The sequence below is a fragment of the Sprattus sprattus genome (genome assembly GCF_963457725.1).
Source record: "Sprattus sprattus genome assembly, chromosome: 3".
Lineage (NCBI taxonomy): Eukaryota > Metazoa > Chordata > Actinopteri > Clupeiformes > Clupeidae > Sprattus > Sprattus sprattus.
This window is the reverse complement of record NC_137922.1, coordinates 5,132,776-5,150,275: the sequence shown is the minus strand read 5'-3', so window position 1 is coordinate 5,150,275 and position 17,500 is coordinate 5,132,776. Positions and strand designations below refer to the sequence as shown.

At 42.1% G+C, this 17,500-nt stretch overlaps 2 protein-coding genes across 2 annotated transcripts in view; both read right to left on the bottom strand.

Moving 5' to 3' along the window:
- The window catches only part of mlpha (melanophilin a), a 12,320-nt gene extending 3,763 nt beyond the window's left edge, over positions 1-8,557 (bottom strand). Inside the window, exons 1-11 of the mRNA XM_080835303.1 lie at positions 8,399-8,557; positions 7,294-7,515; positions 6,970-7,082; positions 5,835-5,876; positions 5,634-5,695; positions 5,368-5,457; positions 5,042-5,150; positions 4,520-4,716; positions 3,596-3,670; positions 2,149-2,364; positions 619-792 (exon numbers count right to left, since the gene is read on the bottom strand). Coding sequence (XP_080691429.1) covers positions 619-792; positions 2,149-2,364; positions 3,596-3,670; positions 4,520-4,716; positions 5,042-5,150; positions 5,368-5,457; positions 5,634-5,695; positions 5,835-5,876; positions 6,970-7,082; positions 7,294-7,515; positions 8,399-8,508 — 1,410 coding nt within the window. The 5' untranslated portion in view covers positions 8,509-8,557. The remainder of the gene's footprint in view (positions 1-618; positions 793-2,148; positions 2,365-3,595; positions 3,671-4,519; positions 4,717-5,041; positions 5,151-5,367; positions 5,458-5,633; positions 5,696-5,834; positions 5,877-6,969; positions 7,083-7,293; positions 7,516-8,398) is intronic.
- Positions 8,558-12,386: 3,829 nt separating this feature from the next.
- trim63a (tripartite motif containing 63a) lies at positions 12,387-14,178 on the bottom strand. The gene has a single exon (XM_080835831.1). It carries the CDS (start codon positions 14,049-14,051, stop codon positions 12,960-12,962), a length of 1,092 nt encoding a protein of 363 aa, XP_080691957.1. The 5' UTR covers positions 14,052-14,178; the 3' UTR covers positions 12,387-12,959.
- Positions 14,179-17,500: the final 3,322 nt, after the last annotated feature.

Below are 17,500 nucleotides of genomic sequence, written 5' to 3'. Positions count from 1 at the left end.
CAACATAGAAGCATTACACCACACATGAACTGCTTAATGTTCTACACACAGTGATTTTGACCCGGTTGAAGTTATTCCAATGGGTGTCTGTTTTCTGTCATGGGGTTTTTAGCACGGTCACCTTTATCCCCAAATACTCTGAATGCATTTCTTTGGTTCATAACCAGTGAGATGTACTTATTCTGATTTTTTTGCAAAAGTGAATGCCTCTAACTTGCAACATGGACTGGAAAATGTTAGAAAATGTTAGGTCTGGTTAGGCTGCAAAACTCTTCTATACTTTCCATCCAAAATGCATCAAAGCCTCAGCTCTCAGTTCAACAAGCCAAGTGACTTGTTTTAGTGACACTCTCATCGTGTTTCATCAGAATTATTACATGATTCTCTCTAGAATTCAATTCTGATTATTTTTTTCTTTCCAGTGAAGAATCTCCACTATTTCAAAATGTGTCCGTGTATGTAACTGTTTCAGCCCTCATGTTAAATTCCTTTCAAAATACCATACGCCAACAAACAAGATGTACTGAAACAAATTTAACAAACAGTTCACTTTCTGTACCTATTCTTGGCATTAAACTTTAATGTGACGAAATCTCATCAAATGCAGGTTAAGCTTACATTTTCCTCAAGTTTTCTGTAAGCCTCATCTGCTTGCTTGACGTCAGCCCCGGCTAACTGAGGTCTGTCTTTGAGTGGCATTGAGGGGTTCAAGTCAGTCAGTGCTTTTTCTGTCGCATTAATGGTTCTTAGAATCTGACTTGTGATGTCACAAAGGGCCGCCGCAGAGGATCTCTGTAAGCCATATAAAGTGAACAGTGATTAGGTGCTAGCACAGATGTATTGGCCTAGCTTTAGCTAAGACTAATACATATCTCTTGAGTTGATTATTCCTAAAGTAAATCAGCCCAGGTCTTGCTCAGGCTCTGTATTTGTCACTTTTGGACAATGCTCTGACTACAAAATGGATGAAGCCACCATATTGGAAATAATCATCCCTTAAGATGTGTAGCTTTACAATGGTCCCTCCAGGCCAGCAAATGTTAGCGGCAGCTATACTGACTGGAAACTGTTCAAGCTCATTCATCTTGGTTTTTTGCCTCCACCGGCTTGGCCATGATTTTGATTCCAACTGTATTTTCCAGACAATAAGTTCCACCATAAACTTCAATGAACATTTAAATAAGTTACATCAGTCACGTTGGCCCTATTATTTTGGTTCCAGTGCATATGCACATCACAGCACAATTCATTAGGATTACTGTCTAAGCAAGCAACATATCAAGCAAGCAACATTTCAAACTTGTTTAGTCGTTCTTGTACCTTGCTTAACAAATTAGAGATAATATGACAAATACCAGATCTGTTAATTCAACAAATCAACCTCTGGTTAAACAAAAGTGTGATTACAAGAGATTGAGTTGTTAGGAAAGGCCATATACATTGAGATTGAAACTATGACAGCAAGTGAAGCTGCTGCAGCAAGAGAAGTTGAAAGGTCATGGGCAGAGAGCACATGTTGTTCTGTCGTCCAGCGAGAGGGTGAGATGTACAGGTAGCCAACACCAAAAGTTGTTGATAAATAAAGTGTGCAGGCCAAGACTAAACTCAACTTGACCCTGTAGCTCTGCCTTGGTAAAAAAAGAATGCAACTTACAGTCTGGAAAATCTGGTTTATGTGGACATTTTATTTATTCATTACAGTACAGTTCCAGAATGTTGAAACCTTCAGAATATTACGAAGAGTCTGAGGTAGGAGGTATACAGCGTTACAAGGTCACAAGATAGGTAACAATTTATTTATCCTAGAGGCTCAGAAACTTTCCAATCAGTATAGTTGCCAGCAGCTGCTGGTCTACTGCCAGGCTAACAAACTAATTTACATTCATATTCAGTGTTTCCAGCTTGGGCTTATTCAAGCCTCCTGACAGAACATTAATTAATTAATTAATTAGGCATAAAAGCAAGCTGCATTGCATAGTCTGCATTGTAACAACTATAAACAGGGCTTGATCTAAATATTGCTAAAAAGCTTTACAGCTGCATTAATGTAAGCATAACATTTGGGATGTATGCAATGTGAAGCAGCCTTGGAAGAGAATGTTACTGCATTTAGTAGCGTTTAGGGCGAAAAGAAATGCTGGGTCTTGCCTTCTGAGCCTCTGTAGGCTCCTCATCGCTGGAAGAGCTGGAGGCCGCCTTTTCTGGAGTGGGGGCGACCAGCGGACTAGTCTTCATCTCAGGGACTCTTCTCCTCGGGGTGTCCTCCTCATCGGACGAGAGGCCTCTGTCACTCATCAGCTCATCTAACTTCTTCCGCAGCTTCTCAGCCTCCACCTGCTGCTGGAGTGTTGTGGGCGGGGCAGGCTAGGGTCCGCAACGAGAAACAGTGGTGTCGGATAATATTCAGAGTTAACATCACATACGCACTGGAAACATGCTATGTACTGTATGTGTTAAGAATAATGTATCATGTTATTGCAAATTACAATACATTAAAATAATGTAATGCAACAATTACCTTCAAGTGGCATTATGTAGGAATTGTACTTCAGGGTTAGGGTTTGGATTAGTTTTACCTGAAAATAACAGCTTTAAAATTGGGGGCGCTGCAATGACGTTTAATAAGGAGAATCGCATCCGTGCCATTGCCATACCAGGGTCCGTAGGCATATAACTGTGTTATGCCAGTTTGCCTGAAGCCGCCCGGTTACTACCCCCTGCTGAACTAGTAAGTAGCTTATTTGCCATCCTGCTTTGTCTTGTGTTGCACTTGCTTGATGTTTGACTGTGTTAAGAAAGTTGTTGACTCACTAGTTTGTCATAGTGTTAAAGTAAGCAAATTTCAAGAGGTTCCGCTAGGTTTAGCTAAATCGAGATAATAAGAGGTTCTCGTCCGATTTAGCAATTCCTCCATTACGGAGAATGGCGTCTGTGCCACTGCAACAGCACAACGGGTGCGTCTGGTGCTGCACTATGTAACTTGGTTCTCTAGGGCATGAGGGCTCTCATGAAAACTATGTCATGCTTTATGGCACCACCAACAAAAAATACCAGTTATCGCATCATGTGGCTTCAATGAACATACATCAATACCAGCCATTTACTGTATCTCAGGGGTCTCAGACAAACTTGCATTTCGAGATGTATTATGCAATTGAAATGTATTTTTAGTCCTGATCCCCATTCATCACAGCATCCCTATGCTCTTTACTGCTCCAGACTGTTAAGTCCTGTCATAAATAGGGACACAGGGACCACAGGAGAGATTTGTTGTGTCTTGTGTGGCACTTCATCCATCTAATTTAATCATACATGCTATCCACACGTCTTTTGCACTGCTGTATTGTTTTGCACTATTGTATTGTTTTGTGTTGTGATGTATATTTGTGTAATATGTGTAAGCACACTGAGAGCCACTGCACCAAGACAAATTCCTTGTTTGTGCAAACTAGCTTGGCCAATAAAAGCTGATTCTGATTCTGATTCTGATAAAGAGGAGCTGCAGTGCTATAAAGTGGTTTATGTTGTCTGTTATTGCAACTGTTGTTGTTTGAAAGCAGCTCTCTCAGCTCAGAACCAGCTGAATTCCACTTACTTCAGGGCTGATCTTCTCCTCCAGTCGATTCAGCAGGCCCTCAATGGCGGACATGCGCTTGTTCAGTTCATTAATCTGAGGTGGGGAGAGGGAGATGGACATACGAGGGAGGACCATGAGTCAATGAGTGCATACACACTCACGCAGTAAATATCAGGACTGTCTGTAATTTCCTTCATTATTTCCTGGCTGTAACAACATTAAAGCATCATACACCCATTATACACCATTCACCGACATGAAAATAAAGGCGAAGACAACACAAAGGCCCAATGATCCTGCCTAATTGGCAACGATATGATATATTCTGAATAATTGAATAATAATCTGAATAATTTCCCTTTGGTTTTCATTCCTGAGCATAACCTAGTCCTAGACACTGAACCTGTGAAAATGGGGGCAACCTATTATTTGCATGATCTGTCTCTTGCCTCCACTGTTTCTGCCATCGAACTGTGTCTGCGCTGTATGGGTAAGCTAAGGACTGGTGTACATTACGGCTCCGTCACGAGGGGACAGGTCATGCTACGTAAACACAGACTGTCTGATAGGGACAGAGAACAATGCCGTTTGCCCTTTGAGCAGTATGTACGACCAGAGAAATACAACCAGCCTCCATATTTTCTGAGCACAAAAATTTGAAATGTCAAAAATTCCCACAAACATACACACCGGCTCTACTAATGTCAACACTCCATGAACCGAGCCACACACACAGGCTATACTAATGTCAACACTCCATGAACAGAACCACACACACACACACACACTCACACACACACACGCACACACACACACGCACACACACACACACGCACACGCACACACACGCACACGCACACACACACACACACACGCACACGCACACGCACACACACACACACACACATACGCACACGCTCACACACACACACACACACACACCGGCATAGGCTGGTTGACGTTCTCCTGTGAGGAGGCTCGACTGCGCCTGCGGGGGGGAAGCTGGGGTAACTGGTAGACAGGGTAACGGAACCCTTCCTCCTCCTCAGACGTGTCCAGGTAGATCTGCCGCTGGGGCGGAGGGCCATTGATCTTGGAGAGGGAGCGCGCTCGCACCATCCTGTTATCAGCACCTTCATCTGGGGAAGAGGGAGAGGAAGAGCAGTTAGCCTCGGGCATTTCTTGTGGAAATATGCAACGTGACCTGGGAAAAAAACCACTGTCAGTTCCTACGCCGCCATGGTGGACATGAGTAACCAATCACTTTGTCACTCTTGAATTGGACCCCTGTCTTGAGAGCATGCAAACCTTGTGACCCTTAAGTGTGTGATACATGAAAGCATAAACAGCATTTCCACAAGTCCCCTGTGTACATTTTCTCTGACTTAAAACTGATTTCTTCCATGAAACCAAGCCCCTGCACACGGCAGAGAGAGTGTTCCTTGTGTCCAGATCCATACTCACCTGGTCTCGTGTATCTATCCAGGCTCATCCTGCGATTCATGCGGTGTTGGTGATACATCTCGGCACTGTAGTCCGGGTCATTCCGTGAGCCTCTTTCCTCTTGAATGTACTACACGGCAAACGCAGTAAAAGTGTATCATGGCACACGAAACAAAGAGAGAATGCTTCAGTCTCATGAAGACCCATACAAATAAACCATGACACATTCACTTCATATGGCTACAATACGTTTGTTATTGTTGTCCATTCATCTGTGCATTCTGAATGCACGAGAATAGTTTCTTGTGAACAGTTGTTCAGGGTGACCCTCATAGCTCCCTTAATACCTGCACAGATTGCCGGCGTGAGTGGCTCAAATACTCATCCATATCAAAATCAGTCGGATGGACAGACAGAAGACGTTTCTGTTTCCTCATCTAAGAAAAACAACAGAAAAGGTACTCAGTCATACTAAACTCGATCTACTCAACCTGAATATCTTCATAGTTTTTTCAATTACGTAGGGGGATTTAAGCTCCAGATTCATTAGTTGCTTTCAGGAAAAAAAAAAGGTGCCCCATTTCTTAATTCTATTTAGAGCTGTGCACAGTACCATCTTGTAACGCTGCGCTTCAGTTGCGTCCATGTACTCGTCGTCGTGACCATTATAAGCACCTGAAAACAGGGACAAGAGTACAACAATAACAACAATGTATAACAATAATAAATAATGACAACAACACAATGACTCAAACTGTATCAGACTCTATGGCCTTCTTCTTGGTGCGTAATCTTTATGAGATGTTCTACTTACTGCGGACATCTGGCATGCTGACGGTGTCATCCTCCTGGGGCCCTGAGAGAGAAGAGAAGAGTTTAAGAACTTCAGGGAAGAGCTTTCGCAAGGACACGACAATCTTTTCCTAATCTGCTTCCCTTCTGCTCACATTCCATATAATCAGCCCACAGTCTCAGCACCTCTCAAGCAGAACATCTCATAGGATGTCAAAGGCAAACTAAGCACCTGGCATTGTTGTCTAGTCACAAGCTGGTATAAGATTTTAACTTTACAAAGCAAAGCATTAGTATACCAAAAATCTGTTTATTTCATGATGGCAATGATTTTAGACATTTCTTTCATCCTTTCAGTGAAGCTAGGGCCACATGAAGTTACTCTTCCATCCAAGTGTTCTGCTGTGCTAACACAGTGTTAATGCCATGTCATGGTTACTCTTCCATCCAAGTGTTCTGCTGTGCTAACACAGTGTTAATGCCATGTCATGGTTACTCTTCCATCCAAGTGTTCTGCTGTGCTAACACAGTGTTAATGCCATGTCATGGTTACTCTTCCATCCAAGTGTTCTGCTGTGCTAACACAGTGTTAATGCCATGTCATGGTTACTCTTCCATCCAAGTGTTCTGCTGTGTTAACACAGTGTTAATGCCATGTCATGGTTACTCTTCCATCAAAGTGTTCTGCTGTGCTAACACAGTGTTAATGCCATGTCATGGTTACTCTTCCATCAAAGTGTTCTGCTGTGTTAACACAGTGTTAATGCCATGTCATGTCATCCCAATATGCCTGAGCTGAGCACATGTTTGACTAAATCTATTAAACTCCAGGCTCCACATAGGGTTTAACTTACTGAATCCATTCTCTCAATCTGTGACACTGGAGAGTTTACTCAGAACTCATAAAACTCTAAACTCATTTGTCAGAACAATTTGGCCATTCAGAGCCAACGAACAAATTGTACTTTAAGATACCAAAAGTGTTTTGGCATATAGTATACTGGTTATTTTGTTTAGCCGTCCGGGTGTTGCGGTCAGAACAGCACATCACCCCCTCTGTCAGCTGACACAGTGGGATGACCTCATAGAAACATCCAGAAGCATGTGATGGACTAACCGCCACTAAAGGCTATCAAGGCATTCCAAATAGAACATACCCTCTTCATTCAGCCTTTTACACAGTGACCTCATCACCTTGGCACTGCCAAATCGTTTGAAGCGGGTGCGTACATTATCATGGTACCACCCTACTGTTCCGATCTTCAGAAGCCTGCATGGACACACAAGCACAATAACAACAACAGCGGGTGAGTACCCAAACCAAGTAGGAATTAGTACTGAACCTTAGCCATCCATTACTGCTGTCATTCTATATTTACAGGTAAATTAAAACATGAAAAATACAAATACAAATGACAGTGGCTGAGGTCTTTGGCACTGTTATATTTTGGCCTCAACATAACACATAAAAATAGGGTCACCTGCCCATGCGACAGGGGTCACAGACCCATCCATGGTCCTTCTTGCTGTAGCGACTGCAAGACTTGCAAGTGTGGAGGTGGCAGTCCAAACACTGGCGCTTGCTGTTCACCAGGAACTTGAACGGTTGCAGGCAGTGGATGCAGTGGGACTCCGACAGGGTAGACTGTGAAGTAAGCAGCTCCCTTTTATTGTCCTCCTTCTCAAGCTTGGTCTTCAGTTCCCTGCAAAGAGCCAGTTGTGAGATGGAATCAACCAATCATTCCACTGACAATCCATATAATCAATAAATTACATATAAATATACACACATAGGTACATACAATCATAAATACATATAAATTCCACTGACAATCTTTTCGATGTCATTAAGACTATTGCTAAATAAACCAGCTCATATTCTCAGGAGTTATATCATTCCAACAAGCACTAACTGCCACACATACTTCTCCCCTAAGGTCAGGTCAGCTGTTCTAGTGCATCCATGACAAGTAAACACGCCTGGGGCGACGGCCGCCGCAGCTCTCACAGAATTCCTTGGCCAATACAATGCAGCCATACTGAGAGAGCCCAGACACAAAACCAAGACAAATTCATATCCATAAACACGAACATAGAGACACACACACACACAGACACACAGACACACAGACACACACACGAAACCAAGACAAATTCATATCCATAGACACGAACATAGAGACAGACAGAGGATGCTTTGTGATGGAGAGAGAACAGGCCTCATGGTGTCTTGTGTTCCCAAGGGGGATGGCTTGGTCCGCCGATGCCTTGTGACTCTATCATGATCATCATCATCATCCTGATCTGACTCACAACAGCAGGCTTTCACAGCAGCATTCCTGGCCCCAAACATATTCTATGGAAAGCACATGCTCCACGTGGATCTGCTGCTGGCCGGGCCCCAGGGCCTCCTGTCAATCATTTATCACTCTCTCCTATGGGGACTGTTATGTTGGTCAAGTGGCGTTTCTCACAATGCTAGCCCTTATACTGTATATGTGTTACAATAACTATAAGTAATCAAGATCTATTTTGAAAATCATTTGATCAAATCTCACAAGTGACTGTCACAGTGAATACTCTCACCCCAGCCTCTCCTCTTCGTTCTTCCTGAGATTGAAGTCTCTCTGGATCACCTCCCAGATGTGCTTGGCCTCTTCATCTGTCAGCGGGGTCAAGTCCAGCTTCTTGTCCATGGTGGTGCCAGAGTTAGTCAAATATGACTTCTGAGCTGAAATGGTTGGAATCTGACCATATACAAAACAGTCTATCTGAAAGCCATATAAGGTATAAACATGAGATAAGATAAAAGTCATTGTTGTTACATTACTCATGCACATTGCACTCTGGAACCAGGATGCAAATACACACCCAAATGAAGGCTTACGATTTGAGTATGTGTGGCAATCAATAATTGTAATCTGTGCTAGATAAGATTTTGAATTGTAAATTGAAAACGTCTGAGTAGTGATTTTAAAAATAAATTATAGTGGTGTTATTTATAGCTCGATATATTGTGAAGGGTTTATTTGATTAAAGAGTGGAATTAATACCAACTGCAAAGATATATTAATGTTTCCTTCCATACTCATACATTATTTGAGACGTCACTGGGATAAGTGGTCTTTTAAAGAGAAATGTTCAATATCATCTTCGCTCAAAGTCCTCAAAATACATTTACTTCAAACAAAAATGCAGGCGGTCTGACTGTCCTCAATCTTGCCATCTCGCATCGACAACACAATATGTAAAGTTGGATTACTATGTGAACTACACCCGCTTCTAAGATGCAAAGCAATATCAAAATGTTATTACCGTTATCCGTCCGATCCGTCCTTTTCCCTGATGTGCCGTGGAAGCTCAGGAAACAGATAGACGAATGCACTGATGTATCGTTATGCTAATCACATGGTTCGGTTTCCTAGGGGGGAAAAAACAGGAAAAGGAGAAAACTTCCTCCCTCTGCCGAATGGCTCTATAGAGGAAAAATGTCCCATTCTGATGCCTGAAGCATACTTCAGGGTTTCCACCGGCTTAGATGTGCAGGGAGTCTCACAAGGTTACTGGAATTTTATTCTTAAAAATCTAGAATTATGGTGTTGTGCTTGATGTAGCAGGCAAACATTTGAAATGTTAGCTCCGATTTTTTCCCCTGCACTTTCTGCATACACAATCCATTCACTTGCTAGCTTACTTAATTTTAGCCCATTTAAATTGTTTCCTTGTGAAATACTAATCTTACAGTAAAAGTCATTAGCAGTGACTAGTGTATATTAATATATATATTTATATGTCAGTGATGTTATACTGTTTGTGTTCTGCCTATATGTATGTGTTTATGTATGTGTGTGTGTATGTATGTTCTACTCACTAATAATCACTTGGATGTGAACTACAGAGATTTCTACAGTTTTTAAAACCTGCATACTATTCTGTGCATCTGTGAAGTAGTAATCTATGTGTAAGCAGTGGACCAGTCATTAAAACTGTGCAACTCAAAGAAGTTACACCAGACCCCTTCCTCATATTAAGAGTTTAGTGTCCTTACTAAAAATAATATAATTATATAAATGTCATAGCTTCAACCTGTTTCTGTACTTCACTGTACAACATAACTATGGCAAGGTGACAAGGCCAATGGAAGCTATTTATTGTTATCACCATGTACAGGCAGTCTAAAAATGAATGGAGGGGTCTTTTTACACAGCCATCCTTCAGTCTTGCACTGCAGAATACGAATGAACGAATGACACGAAATGAGCGAAAACAAAGAAACAAGACAAAATATTCAAAGAATGACAACATTTTCTCTCCAGATATTTGTAAGGCTTGTATGTATAGTGTGATGTTCCCTGTATCTCTATGATCAGCTGGGCAATGTGTCTCTCAACCCCAAGGTGTTAACACAGAAAGTTGGCCTCATTCCTGCCCGTAGGCTGCAGACCAGCAGCGGAGGAAGAGAGAGGGAGTGAAAGAGAGTGAGAGAGAGGGAGGGAGAGAGAAGGAGTGAAAGAGAGAGAGGGAGAGAGAGAGAGGGAGTGAAAGAGAGAGGCAGAGCAAGGGCGTGAAAGAGAGGGAGGGAGAGAGATTGAGTGAAAGAAAGGGAGGGGGAGAGAGGGAGTGAAAGAGAGAGAGGGAGAGAGAGGGAGTGAAAGAGAGTGCCCTTCAGTGCGATAAGGTAAGGTCTAAGGGCGGCTGGATCACAGCTCCAGAATTAGCCCTGAGATACTGTGGGCCTGGGACCCAGCCAGGGGAAGTACTGCTCTCATTTAGTAAAGCCAGCTACGCTGCTGCCCATTGCTTAACGTGACAGTCAGTGCAAGCACTCGCCTGAAGGCATTGAGACCCAAGCATTACAGAAACAGGCCTCTTTTTCATCATAGCTTGTCTTTTAATACAGAGAGAGGAAGAGAGCCTTGTTTGTCTGTTGTTTGTGTATTGTTCTGATAGTAGGTCCTGACATTGTTGATCTGAGGTTGAAAGTGAGGTCACATTACTTTGCTAAAGGTTTAGTGTGAAGTTATCAGAATTTACCAAGTTAAAAAATTGATTAGATGAAATCAGATTGAAATGCATTTGTGTTTGACAAAGCATTTAAGGGATGTCTTTCCAAAACTTTCTATTTATAATTCCTGACGGATGCCACTAATGTTTGGTTTTGTGTTGGTGACGACCTTTAGCGTCCACCACTTTCTACATATATTTCTATTCAGACATAAGTTATTGTATGTGGTTTTACATTTATTTATTTGACTGACTGAGTCATCATGTATTATGAGGCAGCAGTATTGTACACAAAAATAATGATTGACAGCCACACAATGTTCAGCGCTAGGCTAGCGCTTGTGCCTGGATATCCAGTGTGTGTGCTATGAGTATAGGTTTCCATATGGCACATGAGGATCTTCATATCTAAACGCTATACATACACGTGGCTCAACTACACCAATAGACTGAATTGATCGGGGAAATGTCAGGGAACACCTTTTTAAAAATCAGGTTTTTGCACATGTGAAAGCATTAATGATGCCTGTGTGATAGTCTTACCACTGCAGTTTGCTGCATGTGTAATGCATACAAAAACCTTCAATGTGTTAAGACATGACATATTCCATCTGTTATCAGGTAATGTCCCCATAAGCAAAGTCCTATTCTACGTCCTGATCATGTGCGGAACTAAGTAAAGTGGCTGTCCATAGCTAAATGGTGCGTGGAAGGAGCATAGAAGTTCAACCTTCTGGTATTTTCCTTATAGGATTTAACACAGGGCCACTGGGTTCGTCACCAGAGACACACCGTTACATGAGACCAGAATGGCAATGTCCCTCCACATGGACAGTCATGGCCGAGGTGTCAAGACTTTGCTGTGTGTTGCAGTGTGTTCAGTCTAAAAACACGGCTATAGTCTGGCCTTGAGCAAGACAAAGGAAGATTCATTCATATGCCATCGTACACTTCTGGTATACACAGCTAAAAAGAAATGGAGATATAATCATCTAACTGATGTTCTGGCCACGACTGCAACGGTATGGCATTGGCCTTAGGCCCATGGGCAGAAATGATCAATACTCAATAATGATTACATAACAGAATATCAGTACGATTCTAGCTTATGCATCTCCTAAATAACATAAGTTCAAAAGAAAACTCTGAGTATGTGGTAACTGGGTTTCCCCTCAGTGATGTTCCATGTCAGCTCCATGCTGTTTGACCTCCTCTTCCTCCTCCTCGTGAGGGGGGCCTGAGCAGGCATACCAGACAGCAGCTGTGGTTGTGAAGTGGTGGTGCTGGGTCAGGCATGGAAACATGAGGCCCCCTACACCGCCTGGCTATTCCTGGAGTGCCATGGCTTCTCTCATTCTCACCCCGTAAAAATAGCCAGCCCTTTCAACAGCAAACTGCACCACTGCAATTTCAGTTAGGGCATATTATGCATACTATTTCAGTTAGGGCATATTCTGCATACTCCAACCTATATAAATGCATTTGAAACCTTTGCCATTGTCAAATGAGCTGAAAAGGCTTCGTGTCAGTGAAGGGATTGTTGTTGTGTCACAAGAGAGAAAAAGAAGGATTTGTTTCTTTCATCTATTTTATTTTCACTGAATTTTCCAATGAAGAAAAACATTTTAATGACTTTAAACAATCAGGTGCATTCTGTATTATTTCAAGTATTCAAACACATTGACAGTCTATCAGACATCTAAAAGTGATCATATTTAACTACATCTGACACGTTTGGACTAGACTTTATCTAATCTAAACTATAAAAAGTTAATTTATTCAAGTGTAAACATCATCTTCTACTTACTAAACATTATCATCTTCTTACACTGAAGATATAAATAAAAATTGTTCAATATAAACATAAATATCACATAAATACAAAAGTATAAAATTTCAAAAGTTAGTACAAAAACATGTTTTGTTCGTGTAAAAACTGCTTTGTTAAGATTGCACATTTGAATTCTCCAGTCTTTTGCCTCACAAATGCCATTACTCCATTGTATGAAAGCAGCTTGGATAGTATATTGTGTGTGAGTGTATATATTATTCTCTCTTGGCGTGCATGTGTGTGTGTGTGTGTGTATTTAAAATATTCCTAAAACGGTAATTCAAGTCTTTGTCTAAAAAAAAAACGTTTTTCTCATTCCTCTTCTTCCTCCTCCTCCTCCTCTTCCTCCTCCTCCTCCTCCTCCTCTTCATTTCCCTCACTCTCCTCAAACTCTTCCTCATCAATTCCAAAGTCCATTTGTGCAAGGATTGCTTCAACATCTTCAGTGAACAAAGTGAAATGGTCCATCTTCTCAAAGCCGGGCTCTGGCCTCTCCATGAGGGACCTCTTGGCCGTATCCTTGGCGTCAGTGATCAGCGCCTTCACGGAGACCAGGAACTCCGGCACGTTGCTGTTGTTCATGGTCTGGGAGGCCGTGTCCATCAGCCTGGTGCTGGCCTCCAGCTGCCCCTTGTACTGCTCCACCAGAGACCGCAGCACGGCCACCTTCTCGTCCTGCTCCTGGGTGATGCTGTCCAGCAGCTGACCCTTGCGTTCCTCCATGGTGGCGTACAGCAGGTCAAACTGCTCCCCCAAATGCCTCTTCTGGAGCTCCGCGTTCTCCTGGATGGTCTTGCAGGCGTCGTCCATCTGGGTGAGCGTGACCTGCAAATTGCTGTTCCCGGCCGACAACATGTCCAGGGAGTTCCTTAGCTCCGTCTTCTGCCCCTGGTAGACGCTGTCCAGTGTGGAGACTTCACAGTCCTTATGCTGGCCAAACACCTTGCACATGGAGCAGGTAGGGATCTGGCAAGTGATACAGTAGATGTTGATATTCTCATCCTCGTGCTCCTTGCACTTGGACTGCTTGGTGTCTTTGGGCTTCAGTGGTGGCTCAAGGCTGTTGCTGCTGTTGCTGCTGCTGCTGCTGCTGTTCTCCAGCTGCTGTTTGTAGATGTCAATGATGTTCTCCACCAGCAGGTTCCTCTGCAGGCCGTAGACGCCGTGGCGGTCCAGGACCACCTCGAAGCGGCAGGTGGGGCAGCGGAAGATGCCCCCGGAGTAGTGGTAGGGGTTCTTGGAGTCGTAGAGGTCGTTGGCACAGCCACGGCACAGGTTGTGCTGGCAGGGTAGGATGACCACCGGCTTGGTGAACATCTCCAGGCAGATGGGGCAGCTCAGCTGCTTCTCCAGGTCCTCCATGGGGCTCGGGGGTCGGACTATCTGTCCAGTTTGGATCTCCATGTTTTCTGTCTGGGGGTTTCTCGGTGTGGATTCAAACGAGGCTGTTAGAAAACTCTTCTGTTCGGTGGGTTTATCAGAGTAGGTCCTCGTGGGTCCTCGCTTCTCACTTGTGCTGTTCGCTCGAAGGTTTATTTTGATCTGCCCGTGCAGGGAGCTGTCGTGCTCATTTATAGTCAGCGACCAGCTGTGAAACCTGATCCCAAGGAAGGCTGCCACACGAGTCCTCCCACCACTTGTTTGTGAGTCTCGATTCGGAGAAGGCCGGCCACCCCCTATCCCATGCCCAGGCAAGTCACACGCCTAACTTAGCAAGAGCCCCCTGTCTGCCCGTGTCCGCCATGTGTGGGAGATATGCAGGGGAAACAAATCACACAGACAACATAAACACCTCCCATGTGACAGCACAGGTTCCCAGACACCACATTTTCCTGGCTGCAAGACAACATGTTGTGACAAGTAATTGCATAATTTAGTTTACCATTTCATAACTGTGCCTTTTTGAAGATATAATGTAAAACAAAGAGAGTATCCTACTAAGATCTATGTCAGTATTCTAGGTATATACTGTATATATGTTTAGTGTTGTTCTACTCATTTCTGTTTCAGGGGGGTCTGCACATAGTTCAGAACGCTGGATAGGCCCCTCTTTTAAGACTAAGTGACTTTTTCAGTGACTAAGTAATCTATTAGGGTTTTATATTTCTTTTATCATGATTTTAGTAAGCCTATCAGAACACCAGGTTCTGATACGAGGGTGATCATTTTGTATTTATCTTTTACTCCATGTATTGCTCCTGCTGCTTGCTTTTATTGATTTTATGTAAAGCACTTTGAATAACAACTCTTGTACGAAATGTGCTATATAAATAAAGTCTTACTTACTTACTTACTTACTATTACTGTGCAGGATGTGATGTTAAACTAGTTTCCCTGGTATCGAGGGTGACATAAAAAGAGACCTGCTCACTCAACTCCACCTTTTGAATAGTTTCACTTGAAAATATGAGCATATGGTTTAATCATACACATAATCATAATCATTCATTAAACAAACACATAATTTACAGAAGCTAAAAAACTAAAAACAAACACTGTTGTGCACAATAACACACTCAAAAAACAAACACATCATTTACAGAAGCTAAAAAACGAAAAACAAACACTGTTGTGCACAATAACACACTCAAAAAACAAACACATCATTTACAGAAGCTAAAAAACTAAAAACAAACACTGTTGTGCACAATAACACACTCAAAAAAACAAACACATCATTTACAGAAGCTAAAAATGTAGTTAATAATTCTGCACTGTGTTGTGCACAATCACACACTCCACCAGCGCATTAGGCAAGCTCTGCTCATGGGTGGAGGTGTGAGCGTTGCACAACACTGACACGCTGGAGTGAACGGTAAACACTCAGTCATGGGTTCCTCAACAGCGGCTTGTGCAACTGCACTCAGTGCAAAGGGGACTCATTGTGCTGCCCGTGGAGAGTGAAGGGAAACTTGACAGGTGGAAAGAGTGACGAGTGCGGAGAGGAGAGGAGAGGACAGGACAGGGGAATTGGGACATGTGAGGTCATCTGCTCCACGGACAAACCACGGGGTGGGTTATTAACATTCTGTGTCTGTGAAGTATGGTCTCCTGCAACATTACAAACAACCAAAGTGCATGGACTGCTTTGATTCATTATTAGGCTTCTTTTAAAAATATTTCTGTGAAGAATTTGAGTTCCTTTCCTTCAGTTTTCCCCTTGGCCCTCTCTTTAAAAAGTTAAAAAATATTCTTAAATCCATGTGATTCGTGGTTGTACCGTGGAGATAAACAAAAACGACCTCAACAGGTTCAGAGGTAATTTCTTTCATAGGTCACTTCATGTGAAAAGTTTACTATGTTCTATTTTGACACTGGCACCAAGTGCAGCCATTTTGAAAGATGTTATTAAACAAAGTTCAGGAGGTCACCCGGGGGCTATTGACAGCACCTCTCACCCAACTTCCCCATTCCAGGAGATTCAAACCTGCGTTATCTCTCCCTTCATGGCAGGCTCTTGCGTAGCAGCCCAGTTTGACAGGTGCCCTGAGTTTAACGGTGTTGACAGTCAGTGTGGAAATTGTGTAAGTGAATATTGACCAACAAGTGCACACAATCATATGACTGTTGTCATACAACTTGTACACCCACTGAATCATATTAAATATCAAAGGTGCTGGACAAGTTTTACGCATAGCCATATGGCAAAGAATGTCAACATGGAAACTTCGTAGAAGTCCGATCCAAAACACCCTTGCTAGCTCTGCCTCCTGGAGATCTTTCTTTAAGAGTATCCTGAGGCAAATGACCTCTCACAGAAATGTCACAAGATGGATCTGGTCACCGGCTAATCAGCTAGCAGTGTGGCGGCTGACAATCAATTTAAAAAACATTTGTTTGTATATTATGATTATGATTATACTTTTTGAAAATGTCAGTATCTAAAATACTCCTTAAGACTTTTTAAGATTTATTCTTATATATAAATATATATATATACATCTATATATACATAAATATTTAAGTGTGTGTGTGTGAAAGTTTATGAGTAGCATAGAGACAAAATGATGTAAGTAGAAAACAGGAACTATTTGATTTTACAAAGTGACTTCTGCTACGGAATCACATGACAGTGAGATTGGCACTATTGATCCGTGTCAGTAGTTCATTCATAGTCAGTTATTAAAAACAGAAATGACAGATTATGTAACATTATAAATGATAAGGTTATATGATCATACATGAACTCAACTCAACTATTCTTGGCATATTCTTAATAACCAACTAGTTGGTCTCAACCTAAGCTTGCTGATATATAATAATAAATTATATTTATAATAATAATAAAATAATAATAATAAAACTGGGAACTTGCTCGAGAGCAATGAATATGCTTCAGTGATACCTACATAGTGTATCATTAAATATAAATTCCCTGTTCTACAGTGAAGGAGTGAAGTTCCATATAACCTGACTGAAATTATTATGATGAAAAATAATGGGGGAAAAACCTACGAGTACAGACACATTGATCCTTAATAAACTGTAAATATCTCATTATTCCTTTAAAACAGGTTCCTTGTTCAGTTTGAAATTTGTATTTAGAAAAAAAATGACAAGAAAATTTCTCAAATCTTACTACATGCATCCAAAGTACCCTACCACACTCCTCCAAAGTAACCATCTTGTGTTTCCACAGACGGTGAGTATCCAAAGCCTTAAGCCTGCATCGGACTCTGAGAGGTATCTCTGTCTTGTGAGACTACAAGATGGATTTGGTGAAGTTTGTTTGCTAGTAAAGTAAAGTTATCAGGTAGGAATAGCTATTTTACCACTATTCTGCCACTATAAGTGGCAGATTCAGATGGTATATTACAGTAAAAGGCTATGATCCTTCTATTTAGATCCTTGCT

What these genes read in the sequence shown, in the direction of transcription:
- trim63a (XM_080835831.1), bottom strand. Translation starts at nt 14,051, where the DNA reads ATGGAGATCCAAACTGGACAGATAGTCCGACCCCCGAGCCCCATGGAG.